The sequence below is a fragment of the Lethenteron reissneri genome, chromosome 57 (genome assembly GCF_015708825.2).
Source record: "Lethenteron reissneri isolate LAM-NWPU_2019-01 chromosome 57, ASM1570882v1, whole genome shotgun sequence".
Taxonomy (NCBI): Eukaryota; Metazoa; Chordata; class Hyperoartia; order Petromyzontiformes; family Petromyzontidae; genus Lethenteron; species Lethenteron reissneri.
The window spans coordinates 9,619,653-9,638,978 of NC_083835.1; the positions used below are offsets into that span (position 1 = coordinate 9,619,653).

Consider the following 19,326-nt stretch of genomic DNA (forward strand, 5'->3'; position numbering starts at 1 on the left):
TTCTTTACTGCCTTTCCCAAGCTTCAGAATTGACGATGCAATTTGAACTTGGATTATTTGAAGGACGTCACGGTGGTTATCTTCCTGGCCTGGAGGTCGGGGGTTCGATCCCGACCCTGACGCCTGCTGCTGCTGGATATTTGGAGTTTGCGTGTCTCTCATCATTAAGGTGGTGAGATGTTAACTACCTTGCCTGGTATGCAGGAGGTCGTGGGTTCGATCCCGACCCTGACGCCTGCTGCTGCTGCTGCTGTATATTTGGAGTTGGCGTCTCTCTCTCCCCGTGGTCGCGTGGATATTTTTCCTGCGGGTCCTCCGGTTTCCCCTCCACATGTAGAAACGTGCACTGCGATTATTTCGATTACTTTGCTGCTACAAATGTCCAAATGATGGTGCCAATTTGTTGAGCTGTCATTTTTGATTACCAGGTCGCTTGTGAAAAATAAGTACATATCTCAGTGGGCGTTGCCTGGTAGGATGGGGATAGTTTAGTTTGTATTTGTTTGTGTTTGGGTGATTTGTTGACCTTTCTTGTACTTTGTATTGTTGTTGCAACCTTCTTACCCGCCGCCCGTAGTGGACATCTGTGAAAAAGCGCTTTATAGCTCATCGGATTCCTCCAGGATAAATATTCTGAATTGGCACGTTTCTATTCTTAGGTGACAAATCCTTGACAAAATTGGCTGCCGAGCGGTGGTGGCGAGTTTAACGGACACGTGTTTATGCGATCTAACCCCAACAACAACCCAACGACAACCCCAACGACAACCCCAACGACAACCCCCTTTATTATGAAGGGGTCATGAAATTCCGCGACCTCCCGGATTCACGATCCGACACCGCGTGCCGCCCCCCCACAGCCCGCCGGACAGGCCGATGGATTCCTGGGGGCCACCAGCGGCTCGCGCTATCGGAAGGTCGAATCCTGGTTGGGGTGGAGGTGGTGGGGGGTGGGGTTTGGCTCAGCCCATCATCATCATCCCTCCCGGAATCGATTAAATAACTACTGGTTTGTAGGCAAAAGTTAAGTGGTTGTCACCAGGAGAGACGAGATTCTTCCCCCCAACCATATGGATGTGGAATTTCCTCCACTTGGCTCGGTGGCTGTAAACAAGAGATGAGCCTTGAGCAGCAGGCCGCTTTAAGACAAATTGATGATGGCACAGTGGCACCCAATCCGTGGTCTACAGACCGGCGGTGTCCAACAAGGCCACGTGGAGTGGTCCACAGACCGGCGGTGTCCCGCAATGGATATCAAGACCAAGCAGAGGTCACCGTGGCCCAAGCCACCGCTGCCATGGCGCGTGCTCGCCATCAACGATCCCCACCTTCCGCAGCAGCCGCACAGGGCACGTGCGGCGACCTCCCAGACCGGCCCTCAGAATCTCATCCCAGCATCTCTCCACTGAGACAGACTCACAGAGACACCTCCACAGACTCACAGAGTGCCCCACGGACTCAGAGACCCGTAGACACATAGAGAACCACAGACAGAGATACATAGACTCACAGAGAGATCCACAGATTTACACAGAGAACCACGGATATGCCCGAACAGTCTCCCACCATCTCCTCTTAGATTCACAGAGAGACCTCGAGAAATTTGTACAGAGATTCACAGATATATAAAGACCAATACTCACACAGATACCCATACATTAGCCCTGACAATATCCCCCATCTCTTAGACACACAGAGACCCAGACTCGCACGTGGAGTCATAGACTCACAGAGAGATGCATAGACTCACAGCGACTCATAGACCCACAGACTCACACATATCCATAGACTCACAGGGAGGTTCACAGACTCGCACAGAGACTCAGAGAAACCCACAGAGGTCTACGTTCTCGCACACGAACAAACACTTTTCAACGATTGGCCAAAGGCATCTGGAACTGCACGCTACGCGATATAGTTTGTATAAATGACGCTAAATGCTAAAACTCAGTTAATCATGGTGGGCTACGTACGGTGCGAAAGAAGTTTAACATACGTACGACATATTAAGAAGCCAAACTCCCCTTGTTGGAATTGGCCAAACGACCAAATAATATGGCAGCGCCCTCCCTGGAACAGTCTTCGGACTGTTCAGTCTGGCTTCACTGGGTAAATAAGCAATTGTTATCAAGGCAAAATAATTCCGTTTCTTTTAATATGAAGTGGGAAATTCCTCGTTTCGAATAAAACATTGCTTCTCCTGCCACTGCTCAGTGGTAATCCAGCGACAGAGACTCACTCAGTTCCTCAGCGCACCGATCCACACTCCGTTCCTCACCGCACCGATCCACACTCCGTTCCTCACCGCACCGATCCACACTCCGTTCCTCACCGCACCGATCCACACTCCGTTCCTCACCGCACCGATCCACACTCCGTTCCTCACCGCACCGATCCACACTCCGTTCCTCACCGCACCGATCCACACTCCGTTCCTCACCGCACCGATCCACACTCCGTTCCTCACCGCACCGATCCACACTCAGTTCCTCACCGCACCGATCCACACTCCGTTCCTCACCGCACCGATCCACACTCCGTTCCTCACCGCACCGATCCACACTCCGTTCCTCACCGCACCGATCCACACTCCGTTCCTCACCGCACCGATCCACACTCCGTTCCTCACCGCACCGATCCACACTCCGTTCCTCACCGCACCGATCCACACTCAGTTCCTCACCGCACCGATCCACACTCCGTTCCTCACCGCACCGATCCACACTCCGTTCCTCACCGCACCGATCCACACTCCGTTCCTCACCGCACCGATCCACACTCCATTCCTCACCGCACCGATCCACACTCAGTTCCTCACCGCACCGATCCACACTCCGTTCCTCAGGACACCGATCCACACTCACGTCACAACATGGTGCATGTGCCTGATGATTGGTAAACATGTCCCAAGGTGACGCAGAGGGAACTTAAAGTTGAATGAGTGCACAAAAAACAGACGAAAACAAAGATCCCCCGTGTAGCCTGAACAGACTGTAGGGGCAACTGCTGTTAGCGAGCACCTATGAAGGCCGGAACGGCACACGAGGGAGTGGGTCGCCAGCACCACGCCCGGCCGCCCTTGTCTCTCCAGTGGCGATGTTTACATACCGCACCGGGTACTCATTTGAGGCCGAGTCGACCTAGGGGGGAGGCCCAGGACTAATTTAGATATTCATCGCCGGTGGTGGCCGCAAGCGGGATCGAACTCGGGTCACCAGGTTTCGCAGCATAGCGCGCTAACCGCTGCGCCACCACTCCCCAAACATGTAAACAAAGACAAAGATTCCCCGTATAGCCTCAACAGACTGTTGAGGCAAGTGCTGTTAGCGAGCACCTATGAAGGCCGGCACGGCATACGAGGTGGTGGGTGGCCAACACCATGCCCGGCCGCCTTTGTCTCCCCAGTGGCGATGTTTACACACCACACCAGGTACTCATTTGAGGCTGAGTCGACCTAGGGGAGGCCCACGACCGGTTCAGATAATTGTCACTGGGTGTTGGCCGTGAGTGGGAATCGAACTCGGGTCGCCAGGTTCGTAGCGCAGCGCTAACCACTACACTGCCGCTCCCTACATTAACGTAAACAGACACACGGACACACGGACACACGCACACGGACACACGCACACACGCGCACACGCGCACACACACGACATTGATCTCATTTTGATTACAGGGTAGGCTTGCATGCACCTACCTTGGAAAACGGCCACGCCACTTAGCTCGGAGGCACAGAGAGTAAAGGCCACGGTTAGATTCCCATACTGGGCCACACAGCGGACGCGTGCGGCTTCCACAGCGCACCTCGCGGAGCCGTGTTTGGCAAAGCTGAACGGAAGTGCAAAGTGAGCGAGTGCCCTCTTGCTGTGCCCAGTGGTGGACACGAGCCGGCACACCACACTGGCAAGCCACGCTACAGCGGGATGGCACGCCACACTGGCAAGCCACGCTACACCGGGACGGCACACCACACTGGCAAGCCACGCTACACCGGGACGGCACACCACACTGGCAAGCCACGCTACAGCGGGCCGGCACACCACACTGGCAAGCCACGCTACACCGGGACGGCACACCACACTGGCAAGCCACGCTACACCGGGAGGGCACACCACAACGCCACAGTGATAGGCCACCAGGGCACGCCACGCCGGCACTTGTCACCACAGCATCCTCGCGTAGCGGGAACTCTGAGAGGGGTTCTCAGTCCTACACAACGACGCCTCCGAAAGAGGGGACGCGGTGGCGTCGGAGTGTGAGAGGAGTGTGAGCGAGAGTGTGAGAGTGTGAGCATGCGGAAGCATGAGAGTGTGATCGTGTGAGCAAGCGTGTGAACGGGTGAGAGTGTGAGCGAGTGTGAGAGTGTGAGAGTGTGATCGGAGTAAGTGTGAGTGAGATTGTGAGAGTACGATCGGAGTGCGAGCGAGAGTGTGAGTGAGAGTGTGAGTGAGAGTGAGAGGTTGAGTGTGTCAGCCTGAGTGTGAGAGTGTCAGAGAAAGTCAGTGAACGTGGGCTGCTGCTGCTGCTGCTGCTGCAGCAGCAGGAGGAGGAACGGGCTCCACAGGGCCACCTCCACGTTCCCATTCCCACTGCGCTGCTCATGCCAACTTCACCGCCATCGCGACCACACTCAAGCAAGAGGGGGGAAGAGGCTAGGAGATGTTAACTACCTCGCCTGGTATACAGGAGGTCGTGGGTTCGATCCCGACCCTGACGATGCCTGCTGCTGTATATTGGGAGCTTGCGCGTCTCCCTCCCCGTGGTCGCGTGGATTTTTCCTCCGGGTCCTCCGGGTTCTCCCTCCACGTTTAGAGTTGACGTCGCGTATTTGGGCTGCTGCTGTTAATTTCCCGCGCGGCGAAAGATGCGCCGCTACGTTCGAGCAGCCATCATTGGCGACGGCCGCGTCGATTACGAGACAGTGAGCTGAGCGTAGCTCGCTGGAGCCTTACCAGATAGAATAAAAACGAGTTGGTCGTAACAACAAATCTAGCGGTAATGTAACAAACAAAAAAAACTCGCAGGGGAAAGCCGCGGTTTTGACGATGCGGCCCAAAGAGGGCAGCGCGTCGGCCTTCCCCGCACGGACGCCGACCTCGCGGCCCAACAACACGGCCGCTGCGGGCGACCGGGGCCGGCCAGGAAGGTGCCTCGCTGGCACTCACCACCGGCGCGACGCCGAGCACGCTGACCCAAGCGACGCGCTGCCCCCCACAGCGAGGGCCTGTCGGGTACGGCCGGCGGGATGTTGTGGTAAACAAGAAGAGACGATGTAAAAAACATTACAGAAATATGCTGGAGGCTTTGTTCACACGGAGCACAAAACGAGGGGGGCGTCCGGCCCCCCTCGTTTGTGATCGGACATTGCGGGGAAGGGGGTGCCGGTGAGGAAGGGGGGCATGGTGGAGAAGGGGGGGTGGTGAGGAAGGGGGGCGGTGGGGAAGGGAATGGGGATGGTGGGAAAGGGGGAGGAATGGGGGCAGTTAGTGGTGGGGGGGGGGGCTCTACGTTCGCGTGACCCTTCGTGACCCCCCGCGGCTCAGATGGCCACGAGGTCGTCGCTGGAGTTGACGCTGATGAGGACGCTGCCGCGGTCGCTGCTGCCGCCGCCGTCGCTGCCCTGCAGCCTCATGCTGTGGCTGCTCTTGAGGTCGCCCAGCGTGGCCGGCACGGACACCTTGCCGATGAACTCGGAGCACACGCAGCTCTTGTTCCACAGCTGCGAGCACACGCACACAAGACAAACGTCCCCCGCGTAGCCTCAACAGGCTGTCGGGGCAAGTGCTGCGAGTGGCTGCGCCTACGAAGGCCGGCACCGCGCAACGAGGGGGCGGGTGGCCAGCACCACGCCCGGCCGCCTTTGTCTCCCCAGTGGCGATGTTTACACGCCGCACCGGGTACTCGTTCGAGGCCGAGTCGACCTAGGGGAGAGGGCCCGAGGACCGGTTGAGAGAATCGTCACGGCCGTTGCCCGTGAGCGGGAATCGAACCCGGGTCGCCGGGGTCCATCGCGTGCCAAACCGCTACGCCGCCGCTCCCCACAAACAGCACCGCGATTCTCACGCTCGCGAGAGCCACCGACGGCGATCCTCACGGCGATTCTCACACTCGCAAGAGCCACCGACGGCGATCCTGACGGCGATTCTCACACTCGCGAGAGCCACCGACGGCCATTCTCACGGCGATTCTCACACTCGCGAGAGCCACCGACGGCGATTCTCACGGCGATTCTCACACCCGCGAGAGCCACCGACGGCTATCCTCACGGCGATTCTCACGCTCGTGAGAGCCACCGACGGCAATCCTCACGGCGATTCTCACGCTCGCGAGAGCCACCGACGGCGATTCTCACGGCGATTCTCACGCTCGTGAGAGCCACCGACGGCGATCCTCACGGCGATTCTCACGCTCGCGAGAGCCACCGACGGCCATTCTCACGCCGATTCTCACACTCGCGAGAGCCACCGACGGCGATTCTCACGCTCGTGAGAGCCACCGACGGCGATCCTCACGGCGATTCTCACGCTCGTGAGAGCCACCGACGGCCATTCTCACGCCGATTCTCACACTCGCGAGAGCCACCGACGGCGATTCTCACGCTCGTGAGAGCCACCGACGGCGATCCTCACGGCGATTCTCACGCTCGTGAGAGCCACCGACGGCCATTCTCACGCCGATTCTCACACTCGCGAGAGCCACCGACGGCGATTCTCACGGCGATTCTCAAACTCGCGAGAGCCACCGACGGCGATCCTCACGGCGATTCTCACACTCGCGAGAGCCACCGACGGCGATTCTCACTCTCGCGAGAGCCACCGACGGCCATTCTCACGGCGATTCTCACACTCGCGAGAGCCACCGACGGCCATTCTCACGGCGATTCTCACTCTCGCGAGAGCCACCGACGGCCATTCTCACGGCGATTCTCACACTCGCGAGAGCCACCGACGGCCATTCTCACGGCGATTCTCACGGCGATTCTCACACTCGCGAGAGCCACCGACGGCCATTCTCACGGCGATTCTCACATTCGCGAGAGCCACCGACGGCCATTCTCACAGCGATTCTCACTCTCGCGAGAGCCACCGACGGCCATTCTCACGGCGATTCTCACACTCGCGAGAGCCACCGACGGCCATTCTCACGGCGATTCTCACGCTCGCGAGAGCCACCGACGGCCATTCTCACGGCGATTCTCACTCTCGCGAGAGCCACCGACGGCCATTCTCACGGCGATTCTCACTCTCGCGAGAGCCACCGACGGCCATTCTCACGGCGATTTTCATACTCGCGAGAGCCACCGACGGCCATTCTCACGGCGATTCTCACTCTCGCGAGAGCCACCGACGGCCATTCTCACGGCGATTCTCACACTCGCGAGAGCCACCGACGGCGATTCTCACGGCGATTCTCACGCTCGCGAGAGCCACCGACGGCGATTCTCACGCCGATTCTCACGCTCGTGAGAGCCACCGACGGCCATTCTCACGCCGATTCTCACGGCGATTCTCACGGCGATTCTCACGCTCGCGAAAGCCACCGACGGCGATCCTCACGCCGATTCTCAGCCCGGCGCACCTCGATCACGATGGGTTGGTCGGGCTTGCGCCGGTAGAACAGCGCCTTGGTGTCCAGGGCGGGCTCCTGCGTGTCGGCGTGGGGCCGGCTCCGCACCTTGGTGCCTTCGCTCCGGATCACGGCGTAGGGGCTGGAGCCTGCGGCGAGGCGGAGGGGGCGTGGCCCCGTGAGCCGCGGCGGAGCAACCGCGAGGCCGGGAGCGGCCGCACGGTGAACGCTCGTGACGCGCGGCAACAAGGCCCTGGATTTGTGTGCTTCCTCTCTCACCCCCCACCCCCCCCAGTTCTACAGTGAGTGGAGTTCATATCATCTCCCCCTGTTCTACAGAGTGAGTGAGTGGAGTTCATATCATCTCCCCCTGTTCTACAGAGTGAGTGAGTGGAGTTCATATCATCTCCCCCTGTTCTACAGAGTGAGTGAGTGGAGTTCATATCATCTCCCCCTGTTCTGCAGAGTGAGTGAGTGGAGTTCATATCATCTCCCCCTGTCCTGCAGAGTGAGTGAGTGGAGTTCATATCATCTCCCCCTGTTCTACAGAGTGAGTGAGTGGAGTTCATATCATCTCCCCTGTTCTGCAGAGTGAGTGAGTGGAGTTCATATCATCTCCCCCTGTTCTGCAGAGTGAGTGAGTGGAGTTCATATCATCTCCCCCTGTTCTGCAGAGTGAGTGAGTGGAGTTCATATCATCTCCCCCTGTTCTACAGAGTGAGTGAGTGGAGTTCATATCATCTCCCCCTGTTCTACAGAGTGAGTGAGTGGAGTTCATATCATCTCCCCCTGTTCTGCAGAGTGAGTGAGTGGAGTTTGTATGATCTCCCCCTGTTCTACAGAGTGAGTGAGTGGAGTTCATATCATCTCCCCCTGTTCTGCAGAGTGAGTGAGTGGAGTTTGTATGATCTCCCCCTGTTCTACAGAGTGAGTGAGTGGAGTTCATATCATCTCCCCCTGTTCTACAGAGTGAGTGAGTGGAGTTCATATCATCTCCCCCTGTTCTACAGAGTGAGTGAGTGGAGTTCATATCATCTCCCCCTGTTCTGCAGAGTGAGTGAGTGGAGTTCATATGATCTCCCCCTGTTCTACAGAGTGAGTGAGTGGAGTTTGTATGATCTCCCCCTGTTCTACAGAGTGAGTGAGTGGAGTTCATATCATCTCCCCCTGTCCTGCAGAGTGAGTGAGTGGAGTTCATATGATCTCCCCCTGTTCTACAGAGTGAGTGAGTGGAGTTTGTATGATCTCCCCCTGTTATACAGAGTGAGTGAGTGGAGTTTGTATGATCTCCCCCTATTCTACAGAGTGAGAGTGAGTGAGTGGAGTTTGTATGACCTCCCCCTGTTCTACAGAGTGAGAGTGAGTGAGTGGAGTTTGTATGACCTCCCCCTGTTCTACAGAGTGAGAGTGAGTGAGTGGAGTTTGTATGACCTCCCCCTGTTCTACAGAGTGAGAGTGAGTGAGTGGAGTTTGTATGATCTCCCCCTGTTCTGCAGTGAGTGAGTATAGTTTGTATGATCTCCCCCTGTTCTACAGTGAGAGTGAGTTAGTGGAGTTTGTATGATCTCCCCCTGTCGTGCGTGGGGTTTGCTCCACACACATGATGCCGAGAGTGCTGGCCAAGCAGCACGAGGCCTCTCCACTCACTCAGGTTGTTCCTGGACAGGAGGACCCGTGACACTTCACATGCAGACCCACAGAGAACCACCAATTCGCATTGCGTCACTTTCTTATCTTTCAGCCCAAAACATCCCTGACGTTGATAAATAAACCCCGTAAATTACTCCATTGGGATCACATGCAGCAGTAGCTGCAGCAATAGCAGTTGCAGCAGTATTAGCAGCAGTAGCAGCAGCAGCGAGCAGCAAGCAGCAGCAGCAGCTAGCAGCAAGCAGCAGCTAGCAGCAGCAGCAAGCAGCAGTAGCAGCAGCAGCAAGCAGCAGTAGCAGCAGCAAGCAGCAGCAGCAAGCAGCAGCAGCAAGCAGCAGCAGCAAGCAGCAGCAGTAGCAGCAGCAAGCAGCAGCAAGTAGCAGTAGCAGCAGCAAGTAGCAGTAGCAGCAGCAGCAGTAGTAGCAGCAGTAGTAGCAGCAGCAAGCAGCAGCAGCAGCAAGTAGCAGCAGCAGCAGTAATAGCAGCAGCAGCTAGCAGCAGCAGTAGCAGCAGCAGCAGTAGCAGCAGCAGCAGCAGTAGTAGCAGCAGTAGTAGCAGCAGTAGCAGCAGCTGGAGCAGCAGCAGCAGCTAGCAACAGCAGCCGAGGCAGCAGTAGCAGCAGGCAGCAGTAGCGGCAGGAGCAACAGCAGCAGGCAGCAGCAGATGTTAACTACTTCGCCTGGTGGGTTCGATCCCCACCCTGAAGCCTGTTGTATATTTGCAATCAACGTCACGCGTTTAGAGTGATATCGGTTTGGCAGCGATACATTTCCACGTGATGGCCAGGTTGCTCCTGGAAAAGAGCGAGCGATGAGCTCAGTGGGCTCTACTGATAAAATACAAAATCGTGTAACAAGGTCAAGATGGGGGGGGTCACGACGGGGGTCACTACAGGGGAGGGGGGTCGTCACACCTGGGGGCAGCCCGGAGGCGCTGATCAGGTGCAGGCTGGTGACGAGGCTGGGGTAGCCCACGATGCCGCTCCAGCACGTGTGCGGTGGCACGTCCACCACCAACTCCCTGGGGGGGGGGGGGTGGGGACAATCGGCGCTAACGACAGCACAGCAGCGAGGACGAGACGCGGGGCACTGAACACTCGCACACAAAGACAAAGATCCCCTCCCCCCCGTGTAGCCTTAACACACTGCTGGGGCAAGTGCTGTTAGCGAGTAGCACCGATGAAGGCCGGCACGTCGCACGAGGGGGTGGGTGGCCAGCACCACGCCTGGCCGCCTTTGTCTCCCCAGTGACGATGTTTACACACCGCACCAGGCGACGGCCTAGGGTAGGCCCAGGAGCGGTATTATCCTTTATTTATTCTGGAGAGGCGTATTTCACGAAGGTCGTGATGATGCTGCTGCTGCTACATTGCTGCTGCTACATTGCGTGTTTATTCATTAAGGTGTTTTCGGCCTCGATTACTGACGAGTCGTGTTGATTGCACCGCGTCGGAGGAAGAAACCGGAGCACCCGGAGAGGGGGCAACACTCTATCCCCCACGTACAGATGGCACAGATGGAGATTATTCCACACTTTACTGCACTGCCTCCTCCTGGTGAACCAGGAGTACGGCCACCACAGCGCTGGATGATTACAGGGGCCCAGTGCAGCAGCAGCAGCAGACCCGCAATCACCGCCAATACTGCCACCGCCAAATAAAGATCCCCACCACCACCGCCACCACCACCATCATCGCCACCATCACCACCATCACCACCACCGCCACCACCAAACAAAGATCCCCCACTGCCACCACCACCATCACTGCCACCATCACCACCACCGCTACCACCAAACAAAGATCCCCCATCACCGCCACCACTGCCACCACCACAACCAACAACCCATTCAAAACCACCAAAGCCACAACAACAAGAGAAAACCACCGTTTCCCGCAAGGCATTGGTCGCGCTACGTGCGTGCGGGCACCTGCAACGCGACGCGACGTCGGTGAAGACGCGCAGCAGCAGGCGGCCCTGCTGGCGCGGCTCGAAGGTGGTGGCCACGGCGACGTAGCGGCCCATCGCCAGCTCCTGGCGCAGCACCACGCTGCGCGAGTTGATGTACACGGAGCTCGCCACCTTCTCCTGCTGCAACGTGTGCATGCGGAACTCACGATTGCGCTCCACCTGTTGCACGCAGCCAGCGGGGGGGGGGGGGGATGGGGGAGGGATGTGGGGGGGGGCGTTGGGTGAATACGAGCTCCTGCAGTCTAAATACATAGTCTGATTCTGCTCCGCCTCTTTCTGTTTAGGCCCGGCCCCCCTCCCCAGAAACGTGGGCTGAGGCTGGTTTGGATGGTGGGCAAGTCTCAGTCAACCCATGGCACTTGGGTCTGTCACCTGACCGCCTCCTGCACCTAGCCTGTCACAGCATTCAACCCACGCCACCACCTGCTGGGTCTGTCCCGTGACCTTCCCCGTCAGCGAGCCTTCGACACTTCACGTGGCCTCAAACTCCACCTGGCCTGGCACAGGCGGCGTGGTGACGTCACCGCCACTTCGTGGTGACGTCACCGCCACTTCGTGGTGACGTCACCGCCACTTCGTGGCGATTGGTATTGGGGGATTGAACCAGGCGCCCATTAAACCAGGCGCTACCTCCCGTGCTCCCCCGTGCACCCCCCTGCTCCCCCGTGCTCCCCCGTGCACCCCCGTGCTCCACCGTGCTCCTCCCGGCTCCCCCGTGCACCCCCCTGCTCCCCCCTATTCCCCCGTGCACCTCCCCGCTCCGCCCTGCTCCCCCGTGAACCCCCCTGCTCCCCCGTGCTCCCCCGTGCTACCCCCTGCTCCCCCGTGCTCCCCCGCGCTCCCCCTGCTCCCCCCTGCTCCCCCCCGCTCCCCCCTGCTCCCCCGTGCTCCCCCCGGCTCCCCCGTGCTACCCCCCGCTCCCCCGTGCTCCCCCCCGCTCCCCCGTGCTCTCCCCTGCTCCCCCGTGCTCCCCCTGCTAGCGTCACCCTGTAGATGTCGAAGCCGATGGCGAGGTTCTCTCCGCTGCGCCCGGACGTGCGCTGCTCGCGCCGGTCCTCCTGCTGCAGGCACACGAGCACCATGTCCTCCGCCTTGCACACGTCAAACACAAACTGCGCCAACACGCGGCACACACACAAACACGCGTCACACACAGAACACGCATCACACACACCAACACGTGTCACACACACCAACACGCGTCACACACACACCAACACGCGTCACACACCCCAACACGCGTCACATGCATCACACACATCACAGGCATCACCCACACGACCGCACACCCCCCACAATATAGTTTGGCGGGTGTGTGCGGTTGTGTGGGTGGGTGTGTGGTTATATGTATGGGGGGGGGGTATGCAGTTGTGTGTGGATGTGCGGTTGTGTGGGGTGTATGCGGTTGTGTGGGTGGGTGTGTGTGCAGTTGTGTGTGTGCGTGCGATTGTGTGTGTGGGTGTGCGGTTGTGCCTGTGGGTTCTGCAGCGCCGTGCTGCGATTGTTGATGCAGCCCCCGGCACGGTTCTTGAGGGGGTTCTCATCGGTCACCCAGGCCGACTTGAGCGTCACCTCCTCCCAGGTCTTGTGCAAGGTGAAATACGACGTGTTGATGATCCTGCAGGGAGAGGCGTTCCAGTGCGTGGGGGGTCGGGGCTGCGTTGACCGGGTCCCCAGCTGCACAAGCAGCTTCTCTTTGGCCACATAGAGTTGGGCTAGAGAAGAGATGGAGCTGATGCAGTACGGGAGGATGTGGAGTGGACTCATCGATGTCTGGTACCACCGGTGTTGAGGTCAGGCCACAGAGTAATGTACCTCTTGGAGTGGCCCAATAACACTCACGCTCACCCTACACTCACCCTCACCCTACCCTCACCACACCCTCACCCGCACCCTACACTCACCCACACCCTACACTCACCCACACCCTACACTTACCCGCACCATACAGTCACCCTACACTCACCCACACCCTACACTCACCCTACTTGCAGCTTACCCTCACCATACCTCTGTAGTGACACAGCGCTGACTGCTGTACAGCAACTGCAGGTGGACACTTAGCGCACACGCTGTTGAGCATACACACGGTGTGTGTGTGTGTGTGTGCCGGAAGGGCGGAGGAACTTGGGCAAGGGTCACGGTAGACCTCGTGGGGAGGCCCCTGGAACCCTCTGGAGGGTTCGAGAAGGGAGGAGGCGTGGTTAGGGCGGAGCCAAGCGGGGCCAGGGCGGAGCCAAGCCGTGCCGAGGGGAATAAAAGCAGCGGAGAGTGAGAGCTCCGGGCTGCCGGTTCTGAGAGTGGACTCGTCTCGGTCGACACTGTCGGTGCAACGCGAGCAGAGTCGTGTCTGGGTCGTACGGCAGCGTGGTCGTGAGAGAGGGGGGGAGTTGGTGGTGTGAACCTAATAAAGACGGTGTCTCCTACGACTGCCTCGTCTCGGACTGAGTGTGTGCGCCGCACGCCTCCCGCACACGCCTCGAGAAGGGAGAGAAGAAGAAGAGACCTACGACACTGCACCTCCACCAACACCCTAGCCCTCACCTGCACTCAGCCAGTCAAATACATTCACCTGCCCCCTACAACTCACCCTACCCTCACGCGCAGTGCATTCACTCACATCAGGAACTCACCTGCACACCACCACGTCTGTAAAGTACTTGCACCAGTCTTCAAACGTCATCCTGAAACCACAGGAAACCACCATCACCACCAAAGACAAAGATTCCCCGTATAGCCTTAACAGAATGTTGGGGCAAGTCCTGTTAGCGAGCACCTATGAAGGCTGGTACGGCACAAGAGGGGGTGGGTGGCCCGCACCACGCCCGGCCGCCTTTGTCTCCCCAGTGGCTTTGTTTACACACCACACCAAGTACTCATTGAGGCTGAGTCGACCTAGAGGAGGCGCAGGACCAGTTCAGATAATCGTCACTGGTGGTGTTGGTTGTGAGCGGGAATCGAACTTGGGTCGCTGGGTTCGTAGCGCAGCAGCATGTTAACCGCTACACTACTGCTCCCCACACCATCACCACCACAACCGCTACCAACAACAATCACCGCCATTCGCCACTAAGTGGCGGTGACGTCACCACAGCGCTTGTGCCAGGCCATGTGCACGTTAAGTCCACGTGAAGTGTAGAACGCCCGCTGGCAGGTTATGGGGCAGACCCAGGTGCCATGAGTCGATTGACCGAGATGACTGGCTGATATACCCCCTGTGCGCCCAACTGTGCCAGCTTGCTGTGCTTTAGCCACCCAGCGCTCCGCCCGTTGTTGTGAGCATCGCTGCTCTGCCCTCCGTTGTTGTGGAGGGCGACTGCCTCCAACTGCCCAGTTGCGTCCTTCATGAGCCTCCTCCACAGAGGCCGATCTTGATACCGCTGGTACCAGTCATCAGCAAGTCCACTCAGCCCCACATCCTCTTGTAACACATCACTCCATCTCTTCTCTAGCCCATACCACGCCCGTTTAGACCCTCTATCTGGCCGAACAAAAGCTGTTTAGGCATGCGGTGGCTGGGCATGCGGGCTACATGACCCAGCCAACGCAGCCTCGCCTGCCGGAAGAGCTCACCGATGGGACTTCTCACACAATCCAGCTTGATTAAACCCAGGATGGATTGTAGGCAGGCTAGCCTAAATGTTTCTAACTGGCGAAGATGTTCCATTAGGGGGGGTCAACGTTTCGCAAGCGTAGAGAAGGGAGGGAATGACTGTAGCCGAGAAGACCTGAAGCTTCCTGTGGAGCGACAGACCAGGTAGCTTCCACACAGCGTTATGCAACCGATGAAAATACAATGCCGCTCGACTGATTCGGAGTAAGAGTTTAATTTCTGCTCTCTGCTAACACTAGTGACGATTATCTGAACCGTTCCTTGGCCTCCCATAGAGCAAATAAACCTCCAATGAGTACTTGGTGCAGTGTGTAAACATTGTCACTGGGAAGACAAAGGCTGCCGGGCGTGGTGCTGGCCAACCCACTCTCCTCATGTGCCGTGCCGGCCTTCATATGTGCTCGCTAAAAGCACTTGCCCCAACAGTCTATTCATGCTCTACAGGGGATCGTCGTTTTTTTTACAAGCAAAAACCCCCCATAGTCTCCGTGGGTTGCCGGTCGGTAATGTTGCGGTGGTGGCGGTGGGCAATGACATGGGGGGGGGGGGTGAGGCCGATACCAATCAGCTCGCAGTTGCTGCAGTGACCAACAGGGGCTCTGGAACGGTGCGAGGGGCTGGTGACCCCTCCACCAAATCACTAAATAACCACGCAGAAATGATGAAACTAAACTAACCTTGTCACTTGCAGCACTACACCCATCACCATCCTGAAGGGAGAGGAGGGCTATCCGGTCTCGGATGCCCAGGAACAGGTGTGCTGGTTTGCAGAGTCTATCTGCGACGTCTTGGGAGGAGGATACATCCCTCAGTCCAGACATCATCATGGGGCAAGGTGGGGATATGACCCTGCTGGGGCTGCCGTGCCTCAAATACTGGAAGACGTAGCCACCCTGTTAGTGGCTGGCTGAGGTGCCATCTTTTGAGGAAGTACAAGTCCAGGAAAAGCGACAGGCAGAGATGATCTCCCATGTGAACTGCTGAGGGAGGAAGGCGTTTGTGTGCAGACGACCCGATATGACATCATAATAAGTCTGGAGCACAGGACAAGTTCCGCAGGATTGGAAGGATGCCCTGGTTGTCCCCCTCTTCATGAAGGGGGACCGCACAGACTGTAACAACTACAAGGGCATTTCCCTCCTCAGTGTAAGGCCGGGAAAGGTCCCGGCTAGGATTATTCAACATTGCCTTGTCAGGCACGGTGAGGAGAGGCTTCCGAAGCCCCAGTGTGGTTTTAGGCCAGGGTGGTTCTGCACAGACGCCATATTCTCTCTCCGTCTGCTACAGCAGATGTGGGCAATTTCCATGGGACCGACATCTCTGATTTATTGACCTGTTCAAGGCCTATGATACCATCAATAGGCCAGGGCTCTGGGTTGCTCTTCGTGCTTTAAGAGTCCCTGACTCTCTGCTCACAATCATGAAGGAGTCAAAGCCATTCCCTGTTCACCCTGGGGTGCGACAGGGATGTCCTTTAGCCACCTTTATTGATCACGTAGTTTGAAAAGCTTTCCATGGCTGTACCAAAGTATTATTTGGGTCTCTCGGCAGGAGGAATCGGATGAGCTATGAAGCTCTTTCTCACAAATGTCCAGTAGGGGTCAGCGAGTCACAACAACAAACGACACGGCACTTCACGTGACCTCAACGTGCACCTAGCCACAAGCTCTGTGGTGACATCACCGTCACTTAGTGGCAAATGGCAGCTGTTGTTGATGTTGTGTGCTATAGGGGGGATCTTTGTCTTGTGTGCGCTTGTGTGGTATGTGCTGGTATGGTGTTTCAGTGCGTGCGAGTTGTTGTTGTGTGTGGTATGTGACCACTAACAGCACTTGCCACAACAGTCTGTTCAGGCTATAGGGGCGATCTTTTTCTTTGTGTGGTATGTGTGTAGCAGTAGTACGTGAGGAGTGGAAACGTAACGGTGATCTCATTGTGCTATGAATCCAATGAACCGAGTTAGATTCCCGCTCATGGCCAACACTGGTGACGATTTTTCCTAATCAATTCTGGGCCTCTCCTAGGTCGTCTCAGCCTTAAATTAATGTCTGGTGCAATGTGTAAACATCGTCACTCGGGAGACAAAGGTGGCTGGGCAAGGTGCTGCCCATCCTCGTGTGCCTGTGGAGGCGCTCGCTAACAGCAATATCTGTGTGTGTGTGTGCTATGTGTTATGTGCACGTGTGTGTGTGTTGTGCACGTGTGTGTGTGTGCTATTGTTATGTGCACGTGTGTGTGTGTGTGCTATGTGTTATGTGCACGTGTGTGTGTGTGTGCTATGTGTTATGTGCACGTTGTGTGTGTGTGCTATGTGTTATGTGCACGTGTGTGTGTGTGTGCTATGTGTTATGTGCACATGTGTGTGTGTGTGCTATGTGTTATGTGCACGTGTGTGTGTGTGTGTGCTATGTGGTTATGTGCACTTGGTGTGTGTGTGTGCTATGTGTTATGTGCACGTGTTGTGTGTGTGCTATGTGTTATGTGCACGTGTGTGTGTGTGTGTGCTATGTGTTATGTGCACGTGTGTGTGTGTGCTATGTGTTATGTGCACGTGTGTGTGTGTGTGCTATGTGTTATGTGCACGTGTGTGTGTTGTGCTATGTGTTATGTGCACGTGTGTGTGTGTGTGTGCTATGTGTTATGTGCACGTGTGTGTGTGTGTGCTATGTGTTATGTGCACGTGTGTGTGTGTGTGCTATGGGTATGTGCACGTGTGTGTGTAGTGTGCTATGTGTTATGTGCACGGTGGTGTGTGTGTGCTATGGTTATGTGCACGTTGTGTGTGCTAGTGCTATTGTTATGTGCACGTGTGTGTGTGGTGTGGCTATGTGTTATGTGCACGTGTGATGTGTGTTGTGCTATGTGTTATGTGGCACGTGTGTGTGTGTGTGTGTGCTATGTGTTATGTGCACGGTGTGTGTGTGTGTGTGCTATGTGTTATGTGCAGCGTGTGTGCTATGTGTTATGTGCACGTGTGTGTGCTAGTGTTATGTTATGTGCACGTGTGTGTGTGTGTGTGTGCTATGTGTTATGTGCACGTGTGTGTGTGTGCTATGTGTTATGTGCACGTGTGTGTGTGCTATGTGTTATGTGCACGTGTGTGTGTGTGTGTGCTATGTGTTATGTGCACGTGTGTGTGTGTGCTATGTGTTATGTGCACGTGTGTGTGTGTGCTATGTGTTATGTGCACGTGGTGTGTGTGTGTGCTATGTGTTATGTGCACGTGTGTGTGTGCTATGTGTTATGTGCACGTGTGTGTGTGTGTGTGCTATGTGTTATGTGCACGTGTGGTGCTATGTGTTATGTGCTATGTGCACGGTGTGTGTGTGTGATGGTTATGTGCACGTGTGTGGTGCATGTGTTATGTGCTATGTGCACGTGTGTGTGTGTGCTATGTGTTATGTGCACGTGTGTGTGTGTGTGCTATGTGTTATGTGCACGTGTGTGTGTGTGCTATGTGTTATGTGCAGTGTGTGTGCTAGTGTTATGTGCTATGTGCACGTGTGTGTGTGTGTGCTATGTGTTATGTGCACGTGTGTGTGTGTGCTATGTGTTATGTGCACGTGTGTGTGGTGCTATGTGTTATGTGCTATGTGCAGTGTGTGTGCTATGTGTATGTGCTATGTGCACGTGTGTGTGTGTGTGTTATGTGCACGTGTGTGTGTGCTATGTGTTATGTGCAGTGTGTGTGTGCTATGTGTTATGTGCACGTGTGTGTGTGCTATGTGTTATGTGCACGTGTGTGTGTGTGTGTGCTATGTGTTATGTGCACGTGTGGTGTGTGTGCTATGTGTTATGTGCACGTGTGTGTGTGTGCTATGTGTTATGTGCACGTGTGTGTGTGCTATGTGTATGTGCTGTGCACGTGTGTGTGGTGTGGCTATGTGTATGCACGTGGTGTGTGTGTGCTATGTTATGTGCACGTGTGTGTGTGTGCTATGTGTTATGTGCACGTGTGTTGTGTTGCTATGTGTTATGTGCTATGTGCCACGTGTGTGTGTGTGTGCTATGTGTTATGTGCACGTGTGTGTGTGTGTGCTATGTGTTATGTGCACGTGTGTGGTGTGTGTGCTATGATGTTTATGTGCACGTGTGTGTGTGCTATGTGTTATGTGCTATGTGCACGTGTGTGTGTGTGTGCTATGTGTTATGTGGCACGGTGTGTGTGTGTGTGCTAGTGTTTATGTGCACGTGTGTGTGTGTGCTATGTGTTATGTGGCACGTGTGTGTGTGCTATGTGTTATGTGCTATGTGCACGTGTGTGTGTGTGTGCTATGTGTTATGTGGCACGTGTGTGTGTGCTATGTGTCATGTGCACGTGTGTGTGTGTGTGGCTATGTGTTATGTGCACGTGTGTGTGTGTGTGCTATGTGTTATGTGCACGTGTGTGTGTGTGTGCTATGTGTTATGTGTCACGTGTGTGGTGTGCTATGTGTTATGTGCACGTGTGTGTGTGTGTGGCTATGTGCACGTGTGTGCGGTGTGTGTATGTGTTATGTGCACGTGTTGTGTGTGCTATGTGTTATG

The 19,326-nt window shown here is 56.3% G+C and overlaps 2 protein-coding genes across 2 annotated transcripts in view; both read right to left on the reverse strand.

The window, feature by feature from the left end:
* Window positions 1-4,619, reverse strand: part of LOC133357236 (actin-like) — a 19,044-nt gene extending 14,425 nt beyond the window's left edge. Inside the window, exon 1 of the mRNA XM_061575064.1 lies at window positions 4,614-4,619. Within this exon, the coding sequence (XP_061431048.1) occupies window positions 4,614-4,619 (6 nt within the window). The remainder of the gene's footprint in view (window positions 1-4,613) is intronic.
* The window catches only part of LOC133357149 (calpain-5-like), a 46,296-nt gene continuing 26,976 nt past the window's right edge, over window positions 7-19,326 (reverse strand). Inside the window, exons 7-13 of the mRNA XM_061574959.1 lie at window positions 13,820-13,870; window positions 12,660-12,804; window positions 12,173-12,298; window positions 11,146-11,345; window positions 10,130-10,236; window positions 7,579-7,715; window positions 7-5,719 (exon numbers count right to left, since the gene is read on the reverse strand). Coding sequence (XP_061430943.1) covers window positions 5,540-5,719; window positions 7,579-7,715; window positions 10,130-10,236; window positions 11,146-11,345; window positions 12,173-12,298; window positions 12,660-12,804; window positions 13,820-13,870 — 946 coding nt within the window. The 3' untranslated portion in view covers window positions 7-5,539. The remainder of the gene's footprint in view (window positions 5,720-7,578; window positions 7,716-10,129; window positions 10,237-11,145; window positions 11,346-12,172; window positions 12,299-12,659; window positions 12,805-13,819; window positions 13,871-19,326) is intronic.